This window comes from Rhinoderma darwinii, chromosome 2 (genome assembly GCF_050947455.1).
Source record: "Rhinoderma darwinii isolate aRhiDar2 chromosome 2, aRhiDar2.hap1, whole genome shotgun sequence".
Lineage (NCBI taxonomy): Eukaryota > Metazoa > Chordata > Amphibia > Anura > Rhinodermatidae > Rhinoderma > Rhinoderma darwinii.
Window position 1 is genome coordinate 350,286,175 of NC_134688.1, and position 24,325 is coordinate 350,310,499.

At 43.4% G+C, this 24,325-nt stretch overlaps 1 protein-coding gene across 2 annotated transcripts in view; it reads left to right on the forward strand.

Annotated features, from left to right (window-relative positions):
• Positions 1-19,656, forward strand: part of NGF (nerve growth factor) — a 78,398-nt gene extending 58,742 nt beyond the window's left edge. For both annotated transcript variants that reach the window (XM_075850690.1, XM_075850691.1), the window contains exons 2-3: positions 6,814-6,935; positions 18,807-19,656. In XM_075850690.1, the coding sequence (XP_075706805.1) occupies positions 18,819-19,517 (699 nt within the window). In that variant the 5' untranslated portion in view covers positions 6,814-6,935; positions 18,807-18,818 and the 3' untranslated portion in view covers positions 19,518-19,656. The remainder of the gene's footprint in view (positions 1-6,813; positions 6,936-18,806) is intronic.
• The last annotated feature ends 4,669 nt before the right edge of the window (positions 19,657-24,325 follow it).

Genomic DNA, 24,325 nt, shown 5'->3' on the forward strand with positions numbered 1-24,325 from the left:
TTTGGTGCATTTCTTGTTAAAGCCGATGTTAGCACCTCACTAGACACTTTTTAAAAATGGCATGGTTTAATTGAATGGGGATATGGCTTAAGATGTGCCATCATGCACCAAAACAAACTATTGCAAACTAAGCTAAATCAAAGGTTGTATAAGGAGAAGAAAAGAGTCTAGCAGGTCTAGTAAGATTCACCAAATTTATCATGTAGCGTTCACCACTGTGATGAATTTAGACGGCCTTGTCTAAGTTCACACGGTCTAAATTGTAGACTGCATTAGTACATCTGCCCCATTGTATTTGAATGGAGTTGCAGAGCCTTACAAATGTAACACTTTCTAGAACATATTTACTTTTGAGTTAAGTGAGGATCAGACAGTTACAAAAAATTTGATTAATAATGTTATTTATTTTATTCAACTAAGGCCTCATGCACACGACCGTAAAAACACCCGTTATTGCGGGTCGTTATTACGACCCGCAATAACGGGCTCATAGGCTTCTGTTAGCCACGGGTACCTTCCCGTTTGCTCACGGGAAGGTACCCGTGCCGTTAAAAAAGATAGAACATGCCCTATTTCATGCCGTAATAACGGCACGGGCATCCCATAGAAGTCTATGGGGCTCCCGTAATCATGGGTGGCTGCGTGTGTTCACCCGTGATTACGGGAGCGTTGCGAGGTGAGGCGAGGTCAGGGAACTACCCGGTCTGCAGGCCACAGCCCAGTGGCGTAACTACCGCCGGGACTACAATGAAAACTATGGCAGAGCGGGGAGGTATCTCCCCGCTCTGCCATAAACAAGACATGTATCCCCTATCCTGTAAAAAATAAAAATAAAAGACGTTCATACTTACCGACAACTTCCTGCTTCCTCCAGTCCGGTCTCCCGCCCGTTGCCTTGGTGACGCATCCCTCTCGACATCCGGGCCGACGTCCTGGATGACGTTTCAGGCCATGTGACCGCTGCAGCCAATCACAGGTCAATCACAGGCTGCAGCGGTCACATGGACTGCCGCGTCATCCAGGGATGTCGGGCTGGATGTGAAGAGAGGGACGCGTCACCAAGACAACGGCCGGGTAAGTATGAATTTCTTTAACTTTTATTACAGAAAAGGCTGTCCCTTCTCTCTATCCTGCACTGATAGAGAGAAGGGGCTGCCGATTAGTGCAGTGCTATTTTGCTGCCAAAAACGTGCTCGTAAATACGGGTGGAATACGTGTGACACCGGACCCATATTTACGAGCACGGGTTCGTAAATACTGGTGCAAAACGGGTGGAATACGTGTGACACCGGACCCGTATTTACGCCAGTATTTACGGGTGGGAAAAAATACGGTCGTGTGCATGAGGCCTAAGAGGGCGGTTATGTTTTAACATTGGGGCTATGTGTATTTGATATGTGTATTTTATAATTGTTTTATAAATTAATACAGTAATAGCTCTCAAACTGTTTTGTGTTTATACAGTTTCCCATTGTCTAAAATTACATTTTTCTTAAATCATTTTAAGACCCATTGCTTGAAGTCTGTCTTCAGTAAAAGCTGCTAAACTGGCTCTTCATTGTACGACAAAACCACAAATATTCCCATGCCTCTCCAGAATTCGGCAAACATAAGGGTATGTTCACACGGCCTATTTACGGACGTAAATCGGGCGTTTTTGCCCCGAATTACGCCCGAAAATAGCGCCTCAATAGCGCTGACAAACATCTGCCCATTGAAAGCAATGGGCAGACGTTTGTCTGTTCACACGAGGCGTATATTTACGCGCCGCTGTCAAATGACGGCGCGCAAATAGACGCCCGCGTCAAAGAAGTGACCTGTCACTTCTTTGGCCGTAATTGGAGCCGCTATTCATTGACTCCAATGAATAGCAGCGCTAATTACGGCCGTAATTGACGCGGCGTTCAAGCGCCCGCACATGCCGGTACGGCTGAAATTACGGGGATGTTTTCAGGCTGAAACATCCCCGTAATTTCAGCCGTTACGGACCCCCGCCGTGTGAACATACCCTCACTGTGATAGACACGTGGCTGGACTATGCAGATTCATTTGTAAAGCTGTCAATAAAAAAATCTGTATCAGCAGCAGGCATTAGGTTTAGGCTGTGTTCACAACAGATTTCGGGGAGAGAATACATCTACTATTCATTGAGTTATAATGATTTTTTGCAATATACAAATTATTAAAATGAATTTTTATGTAATATGTCTTAATTTTGAAGTTGATTGTTTTAACTTTGGATAAGTAACCAGAGTATTATTTCTACATCAACTTGAGAACGCACCTAGAATTTTTTTTTACCATTGTAATAGAGTTGTACAATATTTTCACATACACTTTTTCATACAGTTTGCTCACAGCAATCTATTACTGGCCTGATGGAAAAATTCTGTCACCGAGTATGTAAACCACAACACAAGTTTGAGGAAAAATACTTTTTAACAAAGATAAATGTTAACATGTGGCATACTTAACTAGGTCGTATACTGCGTAATCTAACAATTATAGGTCTGATCTTAATGTATCACTTGCGAGAAACTAATTCTGACTTTATTTATTTTGGAAGATTTAAGATTTAACCCTATATGACCTTTTTTTTATTTTTAAGTTATTCTGATATGTATCTTCGCCCCAAGGCTGTATATTCATTGGATTTTTGTATTGAAATTAACTGTGTGATTACTTGTTAAAATGATTCACATCTCATTTTTTGTTAGTTAATGTAAAGTGCAGCTTTTTCCTCACAGAAGCATGGGATGAAAATAAATACAATGAAAGAAAATGTAAAAAAAAAACACAAAAAAACATAAATCTAATGCGTAAAAAACATGTGTAAATCTGTGTGCATTGTGTTTTGCATCAGTGGGCTTTGTGTGTGGCATGTGCTTTTCACGCACTCGCAAGTACTTTTTTTTACGCATCAATGTAATTGATGCGTAAAACGCTGACCGCACACGGATGTGCATGGCTGTGCTAGCCATGATTTTTCACGCACCCGTTGACTTCAATGGGCCGGCTAGGTGCATGAAAACGCAACAATATAGGACATGTGGTGAGTTTCATGCAACGGACACTCACTACGTGAAAACTCACGCATGTGTGAATAGCCCCTTTGAAATCAACGTGTCCGTGTTCGGTGCGTTGTTTAAACGCACAGCATACGGACAAGATTCTCGCTCATGTGAATGAGCCCTTATTAAACCACTTTTTCATCTCCATTGTGGGCCTTACTAAACTGTTTATCACGGTATTGTACTTGCCTAGGGCTAATCATTCCAAACAAACAATTATAACCTAACACCACAAAAACCCTGAAAGTGTTTGCGATTGCAGCTAAGACTCTGTTCACATTGTGTTCCGCATATACCTTAGGAAATGATCTTGATGAATACGCCTGACATGCCCAAAGACTCCTATTGACCAGGCATATGACACTATGCTTTCCAATACAACTGCCCCCCTCCAAAGAAAAAGTATACCATGCAAGAGAGTGGCAGATGTATGTAACTGCATAGGCAGGCATACAGTTGGGTACATCTGAGATATGAGGAGCAGTTTGGTGTGTTCTTCAAGATAGGGAGCTACTTTAGATATCCTTTTTCTTCTTTGTAACATGGAGAAAAAAAAACTCTCCGACTATTAAAATAAAAGCTCTGCAGGCAGTGTTTGGATTCTGATTCCTTGGATCCATTAGCGTAAATTATCCTGAGGGCCCACCTCCATACTGTGGACGTCCACTCTTAAATGCATAGTAATCTTTGTTGGTATCTTTTTACCACAAGACATATCATAAATACGGTCTACTAGATTATTTTTTAATCAACTCATAAGAAGTAGACCTTAGCAGTGAGTGACTTTATTGCTCTAATGTGGTTGGCTTCTGCTGGACCTTTTGATGACCATTTTTGTGTTAGAGCCTGTGTCAACCGGAGGATATTCTGGTGGCCGAGACTAACTCTGTCTACAGGTTAAAATCCAGCAGAACCATTATTTTATTTATTGTTTTGTTATAAAGAAAGTCTTTGGATCTGTGGGGTCCCTACAAATCCAGTAACTGCTTAAATTAACAGAAACCTCAACAGAGTTAACAAAGACCTATTTGGCATTTCTCATTCAATTTTCCCTCTTTGGATCCTTGACATCTGTCAGTGTTTGCAATACCTCAGCGATACTTAATTAACCGTTCTGATGTTTATGTTAAATTAAATAAAGGAAACATTTTCAGACTTCCTATTAACAGTTTTTATAAACAAAGGCATTAATTACATTTGGCTATTATTAGACACAACATTACTCGTGCCCAATTACGTTATCCTGATTGGTATTCATGAAAGATTTAGTACTACCTGCAATTTATGTATCAACAAGGCAAAAATAACCTTAAAAAAAAAAGATGAAAAAATACTGTATTTTTGATAATCTGGGTGATATACTTCAAAGGAAGTGTGAAGTTTCCTTGAGACCATGATAAATGGCTATCCCACTGAGTTGTCTCCACCTGTTTGGTCCTGTGCCACCAGATACTTTAAAAAGGCTCTTAAGCACTGTAAACCAGACTACCTCATTGAGCGCATGTAAAAAACATGGATATGTTTTCAATTATTATTAGTGCAATAGCTTTTTCTTACATTGGCTCTGATTATAATCTGTGCTTCATTCACTCAGCAACTGATTAGGAATCTTATTGTAAACCACAGAGTAATTTCCATATAATCCTAGACTTCATGAATTACAACTTTTTTTAAAAAAATATTTATAACTTGCAGCAATAAAACGTCTACAATAATAAGTAAAATGTACCATTGTATCTGAAATCTAAAAACGTTATTACTACTATAGTTGGGTTTAAATATTTAGTATATTCCATAATTTTGTTATGAAAAGCTATATATCTATATAGTAGAGGATACTGTCCATTTGTACATACTGTACATTTGGTTTTGGGACTTTAAGTCATACATTTAAGTCCTCTTTCCCACTGCAGCATTTTGCATCCGTATTTGTAAGCCAAAACTAGCACTGGAACCTTCATGGATAAAGAGTATATTGGAAATATTTGCATCTATTGAGTGTTTTGGACCCACTCCTGGTTTCAAATTCCAAATACTGCTGAAAAATACTGAGCAGAATACTGGGTTGTTTTTGTGGTTGTGTTTTCTCTAATAAATGTATGCAGCTTCGTCAATGCTAGAAATATATATGACAAATATTGACAAGTATTGTAGATATTTTTATAACTTGAATTTTACTTAAAATGGTATTTCTATTTGAGACGTTTATGGCATATCCACAGAATATGCCATAAATGTCTGATAGTTGTGGGTCCCACCTCTGGGATTAGAACTCACACCTGTCCGAACCGTGGTGAAGCAGCTGCATCAAGGTGTAGACTGTTCGGAGAGGTGGCCGGGCTTACAGAAACAGCGTTACCGTAAGCCCGGCCACTTCGCCACACGGTCGACGCCAGGATGCGGTGGCCAGGGGCCGCTTAACAAGGTGTGGACGGGGTCCAGGGACCCCCGTACACGAATAGGTGCAGGTTTCATACATTTGTGGCATACCCCTTATGGGAATACCCATGTTTTGTGTCGTGGAACTTTTAAACTATTTAAAACTTTAGATTGAACTTAACTGAACTTATCTAGGAATGTCAGGTCATATGAATTTATTTATGTTACTTACCCAAGAACTATTTTTTTTTACGTATAATGGTAGCATTTTATGGCTACAAATAATACATGTTAATTTGGGGATCTTCTAGATCTAAAACGAAACACTTCAAGGCTATGTACATATTTGCAACCAATTATTATTATTTTTTTTTGTTTTGCTCCAGTGCATCTAAAATGAAAAGTGAAGCAACTTTGCAAATGGCTTTGTTTTTTTTTGTTTGTTTTTTTTAAATCCTTCCGTTTTGTGTCTATAGCTTCCACATAGACCTATGTTTTTCCATTGTTACAAACTACAAACAATTGCTGTATAATCTTTTTAAAAAAAAAAAAATATCAGTAGAAAAAGTGGCAGATGCAAGTGAGCAACACAACTGCAGTATCGGACTGTACATAGGTCTGCATAAACGCTATAGACCTAAAACTGTTTTTCATTTTAATCAAGAATATCAAGTGTTTTCATTTTAGAAGCAATTAATAAGAAGAAAAGATACATAAAAGCTAAATATTTTTGTAACTATATTATGATTTATATAGTATATTTAGCTATAGTTTATCAGGGGGGAATATCAGTATACCTAGAAAAGTGTGCAGCATAAGTGTTTCTACAACATGAGGACATGCTAACAAGTTTCATCAAGATTCAATATGATTTAAATCTTTGAGATCTGGCCTCAGAATGAGATCTTGGATCATGCTGCCAGTTTACGGCTCCAATAAAAACAGGAGCATAATATCAGATCATTTCCACTGGCTCCAAAGCAAAAGCTATCTTCAGCACAAATGCAAATCTCCATCAGTAACTAAAGAATTCTTGGAAATTGTATTTGTAGTGCATGAGGTTGATGATCTATCATTACCTAATAATGAGATTCCACATAGGCATTTCATGTGCCAGAAACCTTTCAAAAACTTTTTTTTTTAGTTAAAATGAAAAAAAACCAAAACAAAGTGATTAAGATGATGTACAATATATTACATGAGTTAAGTAAAACTTTCGACATTAAGTGAAATCTTCCGTCTGTTTTTATACTGCTTACTATTTTGTAGAACAGGGTGGAGTGTCTTCATATTATAATATGCATTTTTATTGTTCTTCTGCTTTATAAATAGTTGCATAATATTATTTGTTGTATTCCATCAGCATCCAAGCACCTCCAAGACTCCTCCTTGCACAGATGGTATGCTGGGCCTCAACTCAGCCCAGTGTTTGGATGGAATAAGGGCCTCTGGGAAAGAGAAGCTTTGTACACTGTACACCCAAAGGTAGGAAATTTTACAAATAGTGTACTGAATGAGCATACCTATATATTAAAGTAGTTACAACCGAGGACATACATAAGTACCATAGAGGCAGCCCCTGTGGCTTCTATGGGGCCCTTGAAGAGAGGGTGACCAGTCCTGTTGATCCATATTTTTTGCTAACAGATGGGGTAAACCTATACAGGACTCCCCTCTCCATAGGAACTGTGTTGTTATCAAACAATAGTATGGATCAGAGGTTTAGATTGAAACTCTTTGGCCCCAATACATAATCTGTAAAAGGGACCCCCACCTGTCATTAATAATACTGGTAACTTCTAATGTGGTAGAAAGACCTGTGGGCTACCTCTGCACTCCCTATAGCTACACCCTTGGGGTGGGTATTAGACCAAAGGTCATGGAAAGGGAGAAAGCCAACACCAGGCTCTACTATCCAGGGTGGCAAAACTTGCACTATGAGTGACCTAGTTTGATCTTTGCCATGGGGCCCACTTTTTTCTACGTATGTCACTGAACACAACTGAACTAAAACTTGTAAAGTGTATCTGTATGCCAAATATTGGCTAAATTACACTTAAAGGGGTTGTCCGGACACGGACTATTGATGACCTATCCACAGGATAGGTCATCAGTATATGATAGGTGGGGGTCCGACACCCAGACCCTGCACCGATCAGTTGCTCTGGATACCTCCGGGCACCAGATGTCCATTCTGGAAACAGATGGTTTTGGTCACAGAAAACCGGCCGAGCTGCAGTACTGCAGCTCCGTTCCTTTATTCAAGTGAATAAGATCAGAGTTGCAGTTCTGCAACATGGCCGCTATGCAGTCTACGAATTCATCTGTTTCTGTTTCCGAACACTGCATACAGTGCATAACATCCGGTGCCCGGAGGCAGCCAGAACAGCTGATCGGTGCGCGGTCTGGGTGTCGGACCCCCACCGGTCATATACTGATGAACTAGCCTGCGGATAGGTCATCAGTAATCTCTGCCCGGACAACCCTTTTAATGGTAACCTGTTACTAGATTGGGGACACTTAAGCACCAGCATGTCACTATGGAGATGGGGTTTAGGTGTACTGCCTGATGCTGCTGGACTCATCTCCTTGACTCTTCTCGTGTAATTTATTAAGTTATTTTTTACCTAATGCCGAAATAGCCGGCTTTGACATGGGCATGTTTGGAACGCTAAACCCCAGCTGCATAAAGACAGGCTGGTGGTTTAGTAGCCCTAAACTTAGTTAAGTTAATTTTGTGTGAACATTGTGTGAAAGTCTGGCAGAGTAACAAGTCACTTGCTGGAATACACTAAAGTTAAACCTCCTCCCGTGCCGTGTAGTGGCAGTCATTTTGCCCAACTCTGACATAGCAATGCATACTGTCAATATTTGCAGAAAAGATGGCTATGACTTGGCCTGAACAATATTGTCCAAAGCTAAAAGTACACAAAGAATGTCTGCCAACCGTCCTGGATCCTGAGTCTAGAGGCCTGCGGTATGTCTCGGTTTCAACTGTATTTATCTTCAAGACGCAGATACAGCATACCTCCCAACTTTTGAATTCGGAAAAGAGGGACATTTTAAGCCGCGCCCCTGACCACGCCCAATATCCCGCATCAACACATCAAATCATGGCCATATCCTTCTGCAAATATCACACGCACATTCTCTCTGCGGATCTCTAGACTGTCTGGATATCACATATATTATGGGTCCGGTTATATCGTCTTTGTGTTACTTTTCCTATCTTGCATATAACATTTGCTCATCACGGCAGCAGCAGCTGCAGGACAAACCAAAAGGCTGAGAACAATGAAAGTCAAGAGGGAGACCCTGTGGTTGATGACTTTTCATTTGACAGGTAGCAGAGTTACATGATGGGGATTTTTTTTTACAGTTGTGTAACTCTGCTACCGGTCAATGGAAAAATCATCCACCAGATCTCCCCTGTAGATTGCTCCACACACAGCCCCCTGTAGATTGCTCCACACACAGCCCCCCTGTACATAGCGCCACACACAGCCCCCTGTAGATAGCTCCACACACAGCCCCTCTGTAGATTGCTCCTCACACAGCCCCCTGTAGATTGCTCCACACACAGCCCTCTTTATATAGCGGCAGACAGCCCCCCCTGTAGATAGCTCCACACACAGCCCCCTGTAGATTGCTCCACACACAGCCCCCCTGTACATAGTGCCAGAAACAACCCCCCTTTACATAGTGCCAGACACAGCCCCTCTGTACATAGCTCCACACACAGCCCCCTGTAGATAGCTCCACACACAGCCCCCCTGTAGATAGCGCCAGACACACCCCCCTGTAGATAGCTCCACACACAGCCCCCTGTAGAAAGTGCCACACACAGCCCCCCTGTAGATAGCTCCAGATACAGCCCACCTGTAAATTGCTCCACACAGCCCCCTTGTACATATCGCCAGACACAGCCCCCTGTAGATAGCTCCAGATACAGCCCCCTGTAGATAGCTCCAGATACAGCCCCCTGTAGATAGCTCCAGATACAGCCCCCTGTAGATAGCTTCACACACAGCCCTCTGTAGATTGCTCCACACACAGCCCCCCTGTAGATAGCGCCACAAACAGCACCCATGTACATAGCGCCAAATACAGCCCCCCTGTAGATAGCTCCACACATAGCCCCCCTGTAGATAGCTCCAGATACAGCCCCCTTTAGATAGCTACAGATACAGCCCCCCTGTACATAGTGCCAGACACAGCCTGTAGATAGCTCCACACACAGCCCCTCTGTACATAGCTCCACACACAGCCCCCCTGTAGATAGCGCCACACACAGCCCCCCTGTAGATAGCGCCACACACAGCCCCCCTGTACATAGCGCCAGACACAGCCCCCCTGTAGATAGCTCCACACAGCCCCCCTGTAGATAGCTCCACGCAGCCCCCCTGTAGATTGCTCCACACAGCCCCCCTGTAGATAGCTCCACACACCGCCCCCTGTAGATAGCTCCACACACAGCCCCCCTGTAGATAGCTCCACACACAGCCCCCCTGTAGATAGCTCCACACACAGCCCCCCTGTAGATAGCTCCACACACAGCCCCCCTGTAGATAGCTCCACACACAGCCCCCCTGTAGATAGCTCCAGACACAACCCCCCTGTAGATAGCTCCAGACATAGCCCCCCTGTAGATAGCTCCAGACACAGCCCCCCTGTAGATAGCTCCACACACAGCCCCCCTGTAGATAGCTCCACACACAGCCCCCCTGTAGATAGCTCCACACACAGCCCCCCTGTAGATAGCTCCACACACAGCCCCCCTGTAGATAGCTCCACACACAGCCCCCCTGTAGATAGCTCCAGACACAGCCCCCCTGTAGATAGCTCCAGACATAGCCCCCCTGTAGATAGCTCCAGACACAGCCCCCCTGTAGATAGCTCCACACACAGCCCCCCTGTAGATATCTCCACACACAGCCCCCCTCTAGATATCTCCACACACAGCCCCCCTGTAGATAGCTCCACACACAGCCCCCTGTAGATAGCGCCACACACAGCCCCCCTGTACATAGCGCTAGATACAGCCCCCTTGTAGATTGCACCAGACACAGCCCCCTGTAGATAGCTCCACACACAGCCCCCTGTAGATAGCTCCACACACAGCCCCCTGTAGATAGAGCCACACACAGCCCCCTGTAGATGGCTCCAGACACAGCCCCCTGTAGATAGCTCCACACACAGCCCCCCTGTAGATAGCGCCAGACACACCCCCCTGTAGATAGCTCCACACACAGCCCCCTGTAGAAAGTGCCACACACAGCCCCCCTGTAGATAGCTCCAGATACAGCCCACCTGTAAATTGCTCCACACAGCCCCCCTGTACATATCGCCAGACACAGCCCCCTGTAGATAGCTCCAGATACAGCCCCCTGTAGATAGCTCCAGATACAGCCCCCTGTAGATAGCTCCAGATACAGCCCCCTGTAGATAGCTTCACACACAGCCCTCTGTAGATTGCTCCACACACAGCCCCCCTGTAGATAGCGCCACAGACAGCACCCATGTACATAGCACCAAATACAGCCCCCCTGTAGATAGCTCCACACATAGCCCCCCTGTAGATAGCTCCAGATACAGCCCCCTTTAGATAGCTACAGATACAGCCCCCCTGTACATAGTGCCAGACACAGCCTGTAGATAGCTCCACACACAGCCCCTCTGTACATAGCTCCACACACAGCCCCCCTGTAGATAGCGCCACACACAGCCCCCCTGTAGATAGCGCCACACACAGCCCCCCTGTACATAGCGCCAGACACAGCCCCCCTGTAGATAGCTCCACACAGCCCCCCTGTAGATAGCTCCACACAGCCCCCCTGTAGATTGCTCCACACAGCCCCCTGTAGATAGCTCCACACACCGCCCCCTGTAGATAGCTCCACACACAGCCCCCCTGTAGATAGCTCCACACACAGCCCCCCTGTAGATAGCTCCACACACAGCCCCCCTGTAGATAGCTCCACACACAGCCCCCCTGTAGATAGCTCCACACACAGCCCCCCTGTAGATAGCTCCACACACAGCCCCCCTGTAGATAGCTCCAGACACAACCCCCCTGTAGATAGCTCCAGACATAGCCCCCCTGTAGATAGCTCCAGACACAGCCCCCCTGTAGATAGCTCCACACACAGCCCCCCTGTAGATATCTCCACACACAGCCCCCCTCTAGATATCTCCACACACAGCCCCCCTGTAGATATCTCCACACACAGCCCCCCTGTAGATAGCTCCACACACAGCCCCCCTGTAGATAGCTCCACACACAGCCCCCCTGTAGATAGCGCCACACACAGCCCCCTGTAGATAGCTCCACACACAGCCCCCTGTAGATAGCTCCACACACAGCCCCCTGTAGATAGCTCCACACACAGCCCCCTGTAGATAGCGCCACACACACAGCCCCCCTGTACATAGCGCTAGATACAGCCCCCTTGTAGATTGCACCAGACACAGCCCCCTGTAGATAGCTCCACACACAGCCCCCTGTAGATAGCTCCACACACAGCCCCCTGTAGATAGCTCCACACACAGCCCCCTGTAGATAGAGCCACACACAGCCCCCTGTAGATGGCTCCAGACACAGCCCCCTGTAGATAGCTCCACACACAGCCCCCTGTAGATAGCTCCACACACAGTCCCCTGTAGATAGCTCCACACACAGCCCCCTGTAGATAGCTCCACACACAGCCCCCTGTAGATAGCGCCACACACAGCCCCCCTGTACATAGCGCTAGATACAGCCCCCCTTGTAGATTGCACCAGACACAGCCCCCTGTAGATAGCTCCAGACAAAGCCCCCCTGTAGACAGCTCCAGACACAGCCCCCCTGTAGACAGCTCCAGACACAGCCCCCTGTAGATAGCTCCACACACAGCCCCCCAGTAGATAGCTCCAAACACAGCCCCCTGTAGGTAGCGCAACACAACCCCCTTATACTTTGTGCCACAATGCCGCCAGAGCGGTAGATGTAGCCTACTGCTGCCTCTCTCTGCTCTGCTTTGACGTCACTCTACGTCAGAAGAAGGCAGGAGTCTTGCAGCGGCGTTCTCACTGGTGTTGATGCCGGCCCAGGAGTAAACCAGTCCAGTCACCTGACCGGTGAGGTCAGATGACAGTTCAGGTGACTGGACTGTTCTGGACAGCTGTTTTGATGCAGCACCCAGCGGGACATTTTGCAGACCGCCCGGGACGGCGTGACAGTGGTGAGAAACCGGGACTGTCCCGCCGGATCCGGGACGGTTGGGAGGTATGCGTAAACACTGCAAGTTTTCAGGAGGCCAGACTGCATTTAGAAGAGAGAAACACTTCGCCATGACTACCGGTGGGTACGTGTAATGACATGGGGGGTAGGGAAACAGACAGTGAGCCCTAATCTACCCACCACTCAGTCCCTGCCTACTTGCAACGACCCGCCCTAGGCGACGGGGTACAACTGGGCGACGGTCCCTACGCTCAGTAGGTGCACGACAGACAAACAGACAAGGGGACACAAGCAAAGGGAAATGGGGCAGTTGCCCACGGCAACACCGTGAGCAACAAGAGTGGTGAACGAGCCGAGTCAAACCAGGAGTGTACGAGGTACCAAACGCAGAGCAGGAGAGTAGTCAGTAAGCCAGGGTCAGTATGAAGCAAGGTCAAATAGCTAGAAGCTGCAGCCGGGCCAGGAAACCACACGAGAAGAATCACAAGCAAAGGAGGAACAGGAAAGGCAGGTATAAATAGACAGAGGGCGGGAGCTAGCTCCGTCTGACCAGGCTGCGATAGGCTCTCCCACTCCTAAGCCTGCCATCCTGAGTGGTGGAAGATGGAGTCAGTCTCAGAGACATAGAATCAGATGCAGACTGATTACCCATGGGCGTATACACAGAAGTTGTGCCTAGCAGATCCTTTACAGTACGTTTACGTTTGTGTTTTTTTTATTGCTGCGGGATTTTCGCAGCGGACTTGCCGCCCGAAAAACCGCACCGCAATTTGGTGCGGCCTTTTGCATGGAATCCCCTGCGGATACCAGGGCAAATAAGCTGTGTATCTTTACGCAGCGCATTCGTCCTGATTTCGCCTAATGTGATCATACCCTAAAAGTTGCCTTACCGTTCAAGACAGATTTTTAATTTGTTGGCAAATTATTGACGTGTGAGCCGACACGCTTAGGCCGGATTCACATGAGTGTGTTCGGACTGAACACACTGCAGGGAGCCGGGCTCCTAGCATCATGGTTATCTATGACGAGAGGAGTTCCTCCCTCACAACGGGAAACCTGTCCCGTACTGTAATCATGTTTTCAGTACGGGATAGTAGTTCCACGGAGAGGCAGGGACTCCTAGCGTCATAGATAACTATGATGCTCGGAGCCCTGATCCCTGCAGTGTGTTCGGTCCGTGAAATGCGGCCGACATACGGACCGTATATCACGGACCGAACACGCTCGTGTGAATCCGGCCTTACAGAGTGAGCGTAACGACACACAGGGCGGATACGCTGTGTAGAAGTACACAGCACATCAGTCCTGGAAACTGCAGGGAATTCTGGACGAAAGACTTTACCAAATTGTGGTGCAGTTTTTAAGGCGGAATGTCTGCTGCGGAAATACTGCAAGATTAAAAAAAAGTTTATATTTATCACCCGGGTGCTGTCATGGAGATGCGTCCCTCTGCTCTGAGTACAGCCCAGCCTCCTGGAATGATGCTGTAGCCCATGTGACCGCTGCAGTAGTCACCTCGGGCGAAACGTCATCCCAGGAGGCAGGGCTTCACTTAGAGCAGAGGATCGCATTGCTATGACAATGGCCGTGGGTAAGTATGAGGCTTTTTATTATTTTTTAACCCAAAAAGGCTTTTTTCTGATTGGCGATTTTGCAGTGGAATAATTTAATGGGAACCTGTCAGGTAATTTTAACCCCTTGTACTCAAACCATGCAGTAATACATGACATGACAATATTTCCAAACATTCCCCCGTATGTTTTTTTCAGATGCAGCAAAATCTATAAAATTAACTTTTAAAATGGTGCACGCTGTATGCTAAATACACATTAAAGGGTCATGGGGTGGTGCGGCTATCCTGAAGTCTCACATAGTTCTGACTCCAAATCCACCTTTTCATGCTTGATTGACATCCCCCTGGCTGTTATACATCACTACCAGCTTCCTCCAACTTTCTCGGATTCACCATTGCCTAGTAGTCAATGGGCATGCACCATGCAGCGAGGTGTACTCTGCCCGGCTTCATCACTGCATCACGCATGCCAGGGGAGTACAAGTCAATGGCGCATCCGCAAGAGTTGGAGGATGCTGCTAGTGATGTAGAACAGCCAGGGGGATGTCAAGCTAGAATCGGCCCTGGGCAAATCTTAGCGCAGGGGTCAGCAACCTTTGGCACCAGGGCCATAGCCAGCACCTGGGGCATGGTTTGCTGGCACACATCCCTCTCCTGGTGTCCAGGGCCATTGTGTGCTTGGTGCCGTTAAATACAGGGAGAGAGGGAGTGACGCTTCATTATGCGCTTGGCGGCTCTGATCACCAAGTGAGAGATCAATGCTGCATTGTGTTTGTCGCTGCTCTAAACTTGGCAAGCACAAAATGCAGCACTGTTCTCTCCTGGTGATCAGCACTGCAAGGAGGGAGTTCAGTAACTGATCTGTAAAATAAAAAGTTGGCAGTTCTCTCTCCTATATGCACCCCCCCCCCCAAGCAGGTGTTCAGTAGTCGCATATGCAACACAGATCGAACATCTTTGCAAAGAAATTCAGGGACAAGGTTACACTGAAATGTAAGTTTAATTAACTGATTAATTGGTTAATGTCACATACGTGGTAACAGTTTGTCTTATATAACTTTCATGTTTGCATGGCACATGGAGTACTTCATGATTGATTTTTCTTTTTTAATCGGCACGCCCTAAGAAAAAGTTTGCCTATCCCTGTCCTAGCTTATAAACCTTTAAGCCAAGTCACAGCTTCTCTATTTAATATTTATCTAGCATACGGATCCTATTACAATTAAAGGCTAAGTACACCTTTTTGGAGGGCAATATATATATATATATATAATCCGTGTGATTAGTGCAATTTTCTAGTTTTTATTAAAAATTTGTTTTACTTTTTGAGATACAGCTGCTCTATTCTCTATACATAGCAGCTGTATCTAGCACTCAATCCTGCTCCCGTCAGGTACGCGGGACTGACCGGTTTAGTCATGGCGGGTCCTACATGTCTCTGACATGCAGGATCCACCTGTAATCGATCGCATCTAAGTTCATAACTTAGATGTGATTGATTGACGGTGGATCCTGCGTGTCAGAGACACGCAGGACCTGCTGACACTGAAACCGTCAGGTCCGCGGGACTGACAGATTCAGGTCATAGCGAACGATACAGCTGCTTTGTATAGAGAATACAGAATACAACTAAGACACATTTTTAATTAAAAAAAACTCTTCAGAAAGTTGCACTTATCACAATGACTTACCATTTTAATAAAATAAAAAAATTGCCCCCAAGGGTTTACATAGCTTTTAAAGGGAACCCTTCACCAGCATTTAACCTATTAAACCAGCAATACCTGGTGGTAGTGGGTGAAAAATCATTTCTATATAACCTATAATTGTCTTCTTAGTCGGCTGTGTAGCTTTAGTATTCAGTTTTTGAGTGTTCCCACACCGTATGCTAATGAGCAGAAAAGAGTCATATCTTCATTTGAAAAGAGTCAAATCTTCGTTTGAAAAGAGTAATAACTTCGTTCCTCAAGTCTTTCCGAGTTTACCCCGCCTCCCTACTTTTGATTGACAGCTCCTCGCCTTCCCCCAGCACACAAAACCCTGCGCTTGTGCATTGATGTCCTCTTCTGGTGTATGCGCACAAAGGGACACCGGATTATTACGATAAAAGGCGCAAAATGTTTGCAGACCGTTATTTACAGTCGGAGGAGGAGTTTAGGAGAGGGGATAACGCCAATGAACTTTTGATAGCAGCGGCCAGTGAGGGATAATTAAAGTTCAATAGGTGAAATGCTGGTGACCGGTTCCCTTTAACATTTATTAGGTATGTCGACATTTGAGCACCTTTTTGAAGTTTATATGTCATAATAATCTATATAAAATGTAGGCTAGTTTAGTAAATACATAACTTTTTTAAGGGATCCTGAATTACATTGTTCATTATAACGAAGCACTTAATTCACATCCGACAACAAGCTGGTCGTCCAAAACATCCCTAACCGCTTACCGAGCACCTGTAGTAAAGTCAGCATGTTAAAATTTTATATAAAGGTGAATACTTTAACATTTAAAAAAAAAGCAAGACTAATTTGTTTGTACATCTACCACTAACTACATACTAGACTAAAACATCTAATTGTAATAATGGATAGTATAAAGATCATTTTATGTTGGGTCATGTGATGTGTATATAGTAGTGCACATATATACGGTTTTCGTTTTCCTGCAAGAACTCTTGCTGTGAGAGCTGTTCTGGATTACACTAGAATATTCCAGGTATTTCCACGCAGGGGAAAAAATGCAGAAAGCGTTTGATGTGCTATATAAAAGTGGCCACGCTTTGATTTTCTGGCCTCGGTAATAGCTTCCTCATGAGAAATAGGTCACTTGTTAGCTGTAAGAGGGATAAAATTCAAAAACACATATTAAACCATCTGATATATATTATATTGGCCATAAGGATATATAATGTATGTAGGTGGTAGTAGACATAATAATTCTGGGCAAGACAATCATCTATAAATTACTTTTCACAGACACTCTGATCTTTTTTTTTTCATCAAATGGATTATAGGATGGCAGAAAATTGATAGGATTAAAGAGTTAGAGAAAGGAAAGTTCTGTTTGTCAACCAAGGAATGATTGGCAAGTTTTGATTTTTTTTTTTGTCTTCCTCTCTGTATCCATGTCAGTGTACGGTGAATTGGTGTCAGATATTGTACAGCCATTGTCATTCGTAACATCAGTGACTCAGACTCGGGGTTATTGAAGGCATTCTCTTCATTTATCTCAATTACTGTCGTTAACACAAACTGACAGCATAATTACATTCAGTTTTTACAACATTTCGAAAGCAAATTAAATTATTACTGTTACCCCTTTAGGTCCAGGCCATTTTCTGTATTTTCATTTTTCCTTCCTGCCTTTTGAGTGCCACAACTTTTTCATTTTTCCATCAACACTGCCGTACAGGCGGAGGGGCTTGTTTTTTGCAGGAAGAGTTGTTTTAAAGTACCATATAATGTACTGGAATGTTTTTAAAAATTATCTTGTAGGGTGTAAAGGGAAAAAACACAATCTTTGATTTCACAGTGTCCACCGTACAGTAAAAATCGCATGTTCACTTTAACCTGTGCGTCAGTACGATGTTGTGGCGATACAAAATTTTATATAGTGTTTTATTTGTTAGCAAAAAAAGTTTTGTGTTGCCATATTTTAACACCATTTATTTTTCCACCAGTGGAGCGGTGTGGAGGCTTGTTTTTATTGGTACCATTTTGGGGTACATACAACTTTTTAATCACTTTTTATTACATTATTTTTGAGAGGCCAGGTGGCTAAAAAACACTAATTCTGTTTTTTTTGTTTTTTTTTTTACGGTTATTATTGTGTTGGATAAATATTGTCATATTGTAATAGTCGAGACTTTTACGGATGCAGTGCTACAAATTATGTCTTTTTTTTTTTTTCATTATGGTTTATGTTATTTTATGGAAAAAAATGTGAAAAGGATTTTTTAACGTTTAATAGTTTAATATTTTTTGTGTATTTGGTAAGGAGATTTAAACATGCGATCGTTTGATCACTTGTACAATACACTACACACAGTATTGTACTAATTGTACTTCTTAGGGTAAGTTCACAGGGCCAAAAAACGACCGAAAAATCGGAAGCAGAACGCCTCCAAACATCTGCCCATTGATTTCAATGGGAAAAACGGCGTTCTATTCCGACAGGGCATTTTGTTTACGCGGCCGTTTTTAAAAACGGCCACGTAAAGAAACGCCAGCGAAAAACAAGTGCATGTCACTTCTTGTGCCGTTTTTGGAGCCGTTTTTTATTGACTCTATAGAAAAACAGCTCCAAAAACGGCTGTAGAAAACGGCGCGAAAAACGCGAGTTGATTAAAAAACCATTGGCCATTGCTTTCAAAGTATCGTTAAGCTGTTTACTGTTTTTACATTTTCCTTGAATAAAAAATGTGGGCAGTTTATTTGTCGTGTATTTGTGGTTGAAATACAGTACAACTTCCCAAACTGCTACTCAAAAGTTTTACTGCTATTGCCACAGAAATTTAGCTTTCCAGCTGTTTTTATTAAAGTTTACTTTTTTTTTTCTTTTCTAGGCGGAAAGAGTAATGTCCATGTTGTACTACACTCTGATTATAGCATTTCTGATCGGCATACAGGCTGCACCAAAGACTAAGGACCATGCCCCAGCCGGGTCATCAACAAAACATCGTATTCAGCATCATCACATACATCGAACTAAGTCTCTTCATCGAAATCATGGCAGAATAGAGACAAATGAACCTGCATCTTTTCACAACATTACAGTTGACCCTAAACTTTTTAGGAAGAGGAAATTTCGCTCTCCAAGGGTTTTGTTTAGCACCCAACCTCCACCATTGTCAGAGGACCTACGGAACTTGGAATATTTAGATGATGAGGAATCCCTCAACAAAACTATCAGAGCTAAAAGAACGGTGCATCCAGTGCTTCATCGGGGGGAGTATTCTGTATGCGATAGTGTCAGCATGTGGGTTGGTGATAAAACCACAGCCACTGACATCAAAGGCAAGGAAGTAACTGTGTTGGGGGAAGTCAATATAAATAATAATGTTTTTAAACAGTACTTTTTTGAGACCAAGTGTAGAGATCCAAAGCCAGTTTCAGGTGGATGTCGTGGGATTGATTCAAAACATTGGAACTCCTATTGCACCACCACGCATACATTTGTCAAAGCTTTGACAATGGAAGGGAAGCAAGCTGCGTGGAGGTTCATACGGATAGATACAGCTTGTGTCTGCGTGCTCAGCAGGAAGGGCCGACCATAAGTAGAGTCTTCTTGCTGTTCCATCTTCTCCCCACCCCTACCTCAGCCTGTAAATTATTTTAAATTATATGGACTGCATGATATATTTAAAATTTTTACTGTAAAAAAGAGACTATTTATTAAAAACTTTTCAAAACCTGTTTGTTTGTTATTTTATGCTTTACCGTTGTGGTGATAACATTTCCAGGTTTGCACCCAATTTTACAAGTTTCTAAATAAAAAGGGTACTCCATTTTCAGCAAATACATGTAATTCCTTGTATATTGAAAAGTTATACAATTTTCCATTTAGAATTACTGTTTTTAAATTCCTTATTGTTTTTAAGGTGTCTGCTAATGGCTCATTATAGTTACAGTATATGTATCAGAGCTGTGTCTTGTAATGAGTTGTGTACCTGTGCACCCATCACATGACCATGGACAGAATTGTATCTACTCAGAGAAAACCATGAAAGTTTCTATTGAATGCAAGCAGAGCTCTTGAAAAATACAAGGAACTTACACAGAAAATATATTTGAAAATAGTGTAACTTTTCGTTATACAATAATTACAGGGCATCCATTTAGTTTTCAGACCCTTTCCCTTTTCAAGTTTTTCCCCATCATTCTGCACTCCTTACACCATATTTTACAAAGTAAAAACAATATGTTAGAAATTTTGGCAAATTTATTAAACATGAAAAACTCAAATTTCGCATGGACAAAAGTATTCAGACCCTTTGCTATGACACCTGAAATTTAGCTCTGGGGGCCTCCCATTTCTCAAGATCATCTTTGAAATGTTTCTACACCTTGATTTAAGTCCACCTGTGGTAAATTCAATTGATTGCACCTGATTTGGAAAAACACACCCCTGTCTATATAAGGTATCACATCAGACAATGCATATCAGTGCAAAAACCAAGCCATGAAGAAGAAAGAACTGCCTGTAGCGCTCTGAGACAGGATTTTGTGGAAGCACAGATCTGAAGAAGGGTACAAAAAAAAATTCTATAATTCTTTGATGGAAGAAGTTTGGAACAACCAGAACTCTTCCTAGAGATGGCCTCCCCACCAAACTAAGTAATCGGGGGAGAAGGGCCTTGGTAACAGAGGTTACCAACAACCCAATGGTCACCCTGGTTGAGCTCCAAAGATCATGTGTGCAGATGGGAGAAACTTCCAGAAGGTCAACCATCAGTTCAGCGCTCCACTAATCTGGACTTTATGGCAGAGTGGTCGGAAAGAAGCCTCTCCTCAGTAAAAGACACATGAAAGCCCACCTGGAGTTTGCAAAAAAGCACCTAATGGACTCTCAAACTGTGAGAAACAAAATTATGTGGTCTGATGAAACCAACATTGAACTTTTTGGCCTCAATTTTAAGCGTCATATCTGTAGAAAAAGAGGCACTGCAAATCAGCTGCCCAATACCACCCATACAGTGAAGCATGGTGGTGACAGCATCAAGCTCTGGAGGTGCTTTTCAGCTGCTAGGGCAGGGAGACTCGTCAGGATTTTGGGAAAAATGAATGGAGCAAAGTACAGAAAACCTGATCCAGATTGCCCTGGACCCCAGACTGGGCCAAAGGTTCACCTTCCAACAAGACTCTGTGAGTAACTCTGTGAATGTCCTTGAGTGGCCCAGCCAGAGCCCTGACTTGAACCCAATCAAACTTCTTTGGAGAGACCTGAAAATGGCTATCCACCAACGGTCCCCATCCAACCTGGCAGAGCTTGAGAGGAACATCAGAAGAATGGCAGAAAATCTCGAAATACAGGTTTTAAAACCTTGTGGCATGATATCCAAGAAGACTGGAGTCTGTTATCGCTGCTACATGTGCTTCAACTAAGTGCTGAGTAGAGGGTCTGAATACTTCCATCAATGCAACATTTAAGCTTTTCCATTTTAATAATTTAGCAAAGATTACTAACATTTTGTTTTCACTTTGTCATTATGAGGTATTGAGTGCATGATGGGGAACATTTTTAATTTGCATTTTAGCACAAGACCTCAACATAACAAAATGTGAAAAAAATGAAAGGGTCTGAGGACTTTCCTAATGCACTGCAACTTTTTCTTGCTGAAGCCTAAATATCCCTTTAAATTCCAAAACTTGTGCAATACAGAATTTATCATGAGTGATTTAAAAAAAATATATATATTTGTCAAAGAGAAATAATGTTCATTTCTGTTCACCTCCAAATAGAGTAAGGGTGCCCATACATGTGGCGACCATGTAGTGGTCTCATGTCATGCAGAAAAACTGCACACAGTTTTACCACGAAATGCTGCAGTTTTGGAATGTATTTTTTTTGGCTATGCTTCCCCTGTACAGGCCGCACTTTCAAAAACTCCATTACAAAAACATTTTGCCACACGGTTCTTGATCACATGGCACACTATGTGTATGGAAACCCTTAAAGGTTTCTGGTAAAATTGTCCCAAAAAAACGATAATTGAGAACCGCTGTAGACTATGAGGAAAAGCTATTCTAGGCTGATATGCTTGTAGTAATAAATGTTGTATACATTCTACTTTTATTTTATTCATATGAATAGTTTTGATACTATAAGACTTCCTTAGCTTCATATTGCATATTAAACAAAACAAGCTGCTTAAAAAATTCTCACAGGTGTAGACCTTGGATGGAGGAATGTCTATGACTGTGGTCTAAAGTAAAGCCTTTGGATTACACACCATCTCAATGGGTTCAGTATAAAAAAAATAATACATGGGGGTTTGGACGGAAGAGCATGGAGTGAGACGTGTCTCCCTCAGCACTGTTACCCCGGGAATTATAGCAGCTCACAGCGGTGATACATGGGATGGAAATCCCGTCCATAACCTGCATCGACCTACCTTAACACCCTGCAGTATGGGGAAAACAACAAAGAAGGAGTTCTTTCCCTCCAAGAAGTCCCAACATCGTGCCGGGAGTAGTCTGGACGCAGCAGCAGAAATCCGGGAACCTCCATTATTGTCCTCCCCAATTGTCTCCTCAGCCAGTATTTTGGGACACGTCCTAAACCAGCACTTCCAAACTCCTCAGGGTCTCGAAATTCCACCTGGAAATATCACCCCACAGGGACAAGTGAGTAGCTATGCGATGATTCCTGCTATATCCCCTATGTTACAAGCAGACATTACAACATCATGTACACTGTAATCTATTCCTGCCTCACAGTTCAATGCTAAGCCTGTATCTTAGGATACCCTTAATACTATGCTAGAGGGACTTAGCTCTTCCCTACAAAAAGTTATACAAGTTGCTCATTTGAATGTACAAGCAGAATTTACTGCGCTAGGGGAGCGCACTTCACATGTGAAGAATGCAATGGCAAAATTCTCTGTAGCTCACAATGAGCTGGTGGACCTTAATTTTTCTTTAGGAGGAGGCAGTGGGGACGTTCCGCATGAAAGTAGCAGATTTGGAGGACTGTTTGAGGCACAATAATGCAAGATTTAGAGGAATTCCTGAATCCGTAAAAGCGGGAATTCCCCTACTGATTATTTTGTGGCGCTCTGGCCTGATGCCCACTAGGCCAACTTACTCATTGATAGGGTGCACCACATCCCCAAGCCAAAAGAGTTGCCTGCTGCTACCCCACGAGATGTGATTGCTCGCTTACACTTCTATCATTTTAAAGATAAGATGATTCAAGCTGGCAGCAATTGCAAAATGCAAGGTCTTGCCGTAGATACATAGCTATCTTACACTAAATGTGTTTTACGGATATCACTTATGCCTGGTTACGGTTCACGGTGATACATTGTAAGGGATGTGTTTCACTTTCCCTCTCCTAAGCATCCTGCCTTAGGTATTGATGCCACCTCATTCAGGAATATGTTAACTGTTTGATTTGTTCACTACAGTTTTTTTTCTTATGTCAGGCTTGCAGGAATTGTTATGGATACTGTGATATATTTTTCGTACTTGGCACTTCTAAGAGGTCTTAACAAGAGGGGTACTTTAGAAATCAGTTTAATATGTTATCATGGTATTACAACTAGTCTCAATTAACCCAACGGGGCTTAACAGTCCCTTCAAACGCTCCCATATGTGGAGAAAAACCCAAAATTCTCATGCAGACGTTGTATGCTTACAAGAATCCCATTTAACCAAGCGGATATACAGTACATATATTACATCATAAACAATTTCCACATATCTTTTGCTTCTCCGGCGGTTCATAAAAAAAGCGGAGTTGTTATAGACATAAAAAATTATTTGACTTTTGCATTATCCTATTCCCATATTGACCCACAAGGGCGCTTTATATTGCTGGTGTGCAATATTAATAATGTAACGTACACTTTGGTATTGATTTATGCTTCCAATCCGTAAACTCATTAAAGGGTAACTAAACTTTCATAAAACTTCTGACATGCCATAGTGACATGTTAGAAGTTTTGATCAGTGGGGCTTTGAGCACTGAGACCCCGACCGATCGCTGAATCGAAGCCGCAGAAGCGCTAGGGTGAGCGTTGAGCTGCTTTTGTTTCTGCTCGGCTTTTTTCGGAAAGCCAAGCAGTTGGTGTACAGGCCCGTAGACTTTCTATTGAGTCCATACACCATTACCTCGACTCAGCGCTTCTACCGCTTCGTTTTAGCCATCGGTGGGGTTCTCAGTGCTCAGACCCCCACCGATCAAAACTTCTAACATGTCTCTATGACATGTGAGCAGTTTTATAAAAGTTTAGTTACCCTTTAACCTACATAAATCTGGGTCTGTCTTGCTCATAGGGGATTTCAATAAAGTAATGTGGCCGTCCTTGGATACCACTGCTACATCCGGAGTGTATAAGCCCACTGATCTTTACAACCTCGC